Here is a 3122-nt window from a genome sequence, read left to right on the forward strand (position 1 = left end):
GAAATAAGCCCTAGCCTAGGCCTAATCACTTCGTAAAAAATTAGTTAGCATAACTAGGTAGTTAGTTAATTGTCATTGCTTACACTGTCACTGCAGTGGCAGAGCCAGGACAACCACATGCCCGCGGAACAACTCTTTACGGTAACATTAAATTAATTTCCACTCGGTATTACAAGAAAGCTCAAAATTCCAAAAATATATGTGTGTCTAAATAAATTATCCTCTACTTTCACGATCACGAAGAGTCACTAAACGATGCATTGTGGGAAAACATCTGGCCACTCGCATGCTAGACTGGTACCATATCGTTAACTTCATTATTATATAAACGTATAAAGAGACATAGAGCCAGACCATTGCCACGTGAAAGTGAGGTACGAGGGAATGCTGCGATCATCGCTGTGACGTGTGAGTTGTGTTGTTATAACTTACATTAATATACACTCCTGATATTATCAGGATATTATTATCATGCAGTAGGCATTGTCTGGTATGATCATAGATATAGAATACAGAATTAAGATGCAGAATATAAGTCTATAGAATCTATCTATGGAATGATTTCAGTCACTTAGTCAGCGCCCAGTTTCCTCGCAGTTCATAGACTAAACTCTAACTTCTAGTTCTAAGTAAACTGTAAAGGGCCACGGCTCACTGACACCAAGGAGCTAAATATAACACTAGGCCTACTGCATGTCACTGAGTACTGTACATCGTCATTACCATTAGGTCTAGTACCCACAGGCACAGGCACTTGGAACGTCTCAATATATAAAAAAAGGTAAATAAACACGAAATGTATTTACTACCAAAGTCTGAATGTTTTTCTCTATTTCACGTCTAGGTCAAAGATTAGCTCGCCGAGTGTTGCGTCGATGTCCAATTTCCCAGCGCCATCCTGCAGGAAATGTTCTCTCCGTGAAAATGTAAAGAGGACGCGATGTCTGTTTACAAACGAGTAATGGGGCGCATTTCATGCCGGGATGAGCTGCTGCCTGCCTCCAAGCTCCGTTTCGAGGCTTGCCAAGCCAAGCATAATGCGCGTGGGCATGATATCACATGGTCACACACATGACTACAGTGATTGGTCGAAAGATCGAGTAGCGCCGTTAGGGATTTTCGGATGATACGTCCTTTTTACATTTTCACGGAGAGAACATTTCCTGCAGGATGGCGCTGGGAGATTGGACATCGACGCAACACTCGGCGAGCTAATCTTTGACCTATTTACAGCGGGTATTCTCCCCCTGCATGCACGCCCACCACAATCAGCAGCAGCTCCAGCTCCAATTTCCCAGCGAGCCACACCGCATCGCCGAGGGCGCAAGAGTTGTTAGTAGCTGCCTATTGTTTCAAGTTAGGCAGGTTATGGAATCGGTTTGTTGGCAACAGAATGGAGAATCGTGTCGTACGTTTTAGTCTGTATCTCCGGATTGCGGGTGTATACGTGGAAACGATTTTGCACGATGCTAGGCGAATGTACCGTGTACGATTTGAGCTCAAGTTGGTTGAGTTACGCGTAGTAAATCATAGGTATTCTAAGGCTAGTAAATGATGAATTCCCCATGTTTATTGAAGTCACACTCCTTCCCTATTATCTACTTCTGATATATATATGGAGAAATAAGCAATGTACTATATAGCCCTTCTTCGCCACAGGCCTGCACAGGCCTGTGGCAAACAAGGCCAAGGGATATAGTACTAGAGCTAATACAGATGTGGCACCTATTTTCACTGTTGGCCATCGAATAAGAATGAAAACGAAAAATTAATGAAATTTCACATAAAACCTTGAGTCTAGACCTATAGTTTGACATTATTTCATGCAATCAGATCGTCTCCTGTTATAGCAGCCAGTGCTATTACTAGTATTAGAATTGTTCATCATTTCTTGCTCAAATTAAACTACTAAATTTTACAGTACATTATAATTTAAACAGCAGGTAGTTCAGTATATCAGGTTTTGGTGCTAACAGGTAAACACCGCCTTTAATGGTAATGCTATAATCAATTCTCGTCTTCTTCGTCATGTAGGAGCTGACTGTAACATCACCGACTCCATATTGCCTTGGAATGGTGACAAGCCAATCCAAACATCATCGTGAGTCGTGACAATGATTCCGACGCCAAAGCTGTCGCACTTGACTAGTGAAGATTACAATGATGTCTATGAGCCTGCAGAGGATACATTCTTGTTAATGGATGCTCTAGAGGCTGACATTGAACTCATCAAGAAATTAAGGTTGAAGTTTAATACCCCCGTCACACCAGGCCCCGATCTCACTACGCTCGTACTACGCTCCCTCTAAGAGCCGTGCGTGGAAACGCGTTACGGAACGCAGTATGAATCTTATGGAGCGACTGTCGATCGCCAATTAAAGAACGCAGTGGGCGCACGTCTGCAGCAGTTATGCTGGCGTGTTGAAAGCTTGTCCTGGCGCGCAATGAGATTGGGGTAAGATCGTCACTTCGATCGTACAGTATCGAGCGCTGGATCACAATTTGGCCATCGCTCTCACCACGCTCGGCCCAAATTTTTTGAGCGTGGGCCATCGTGATGAGCGGTAGCCTCTAGTGTGACGGGGGCTTAAGTAATAGTAAAATAATTCTAGAAATGAGTGAGGCTATTACCTTGACAATATCTATGTTCTGTATCCATTTTCATGGTTGTGTATGCATGTGTGCTATTACACGCATGCACGTACACACGCACCCACCCATACCCACGGACATGCAGACGTACATGCACCAAGTATGGTATGTATGCTGATGAGAATTTGCACGATATTTTGCAGGCCAAGTTTATGTTTAGAAGTTGGGTCTGGATCAGGAGCTGTTATAACCTTTCTTGCAAATGTACTTGGAAATTCTGCTCTTTATTTGTAAGTGTAATATGTGAAATTACATGGTACAAATTTTGAAATAATTTAACTGCATTTACTCTTTCTCGTCACACTTCTTACAACTATAAGTGAAACAGATGTATACTGTTTAATCATATCAGGTGTACAGATGTAAATATGCGGGCTGCGTTCACTTCTCTAAAGACTGGACTAGCCAACAGTGTCGATGTGCAACCAGTCCTGACCGACCTTGTAAGTGCCTATAGTGACCTTTAGGGT

The 3122-nt window shown here is 42.8% G+C and overlaps 1 protein-coding gene across 2 annotated transcripts in view; it reads left to right on the forward strand.

Annotated features, from left to right (window-relative positions):
* Window positions 1-363: 363 nt before the first annotated feature.
* The window catches only part of LOC106821328 (hemK methyltransferase family member 2-like), a 5211-nt gene continuing 2452 nt past the window's right edge, over window positions 364-3122 (forward strand). For both annotated transcript variants that reach the window (XM_014826085.1, XM_014826086.1), the window contains exons 1-4: window positions 364-408; window positions 2035-2242; window positions 2796-2882; window positions 3005-3095. In XM_014826085.1, coding sequence (XP_014681571.1) covers window positions 2115-2242; window positions 2796-2882; window positions 3005-3095 — 306 coding nt within the window. In that variant the 5' untranslated portion in view covers window positions 364-408; window positions 2035-2114. The remainder of the gene's footprint in view (window positions 409-2034; window positions 2243-2795; window positions 2883-3004; window positions 3096-3122) is intronic.

The sequence above is a fragment of the Priapulus caudatus genome, unplaced genomic scaffold (genome assembly GCF_000485595.1).
Source record: "Priapulus caudatus unplaced genomic scaffold, Priapulus_caudatus-5.0.1 Scaffold68, whole genome shotgun sequence".
Lineage (NCBI taxonomy): Eukaryota > Metazoa > Priapulida > Priapulimorpha > Priapulimorphida > Priapulidae > Priapulus > Priapulus caudatus.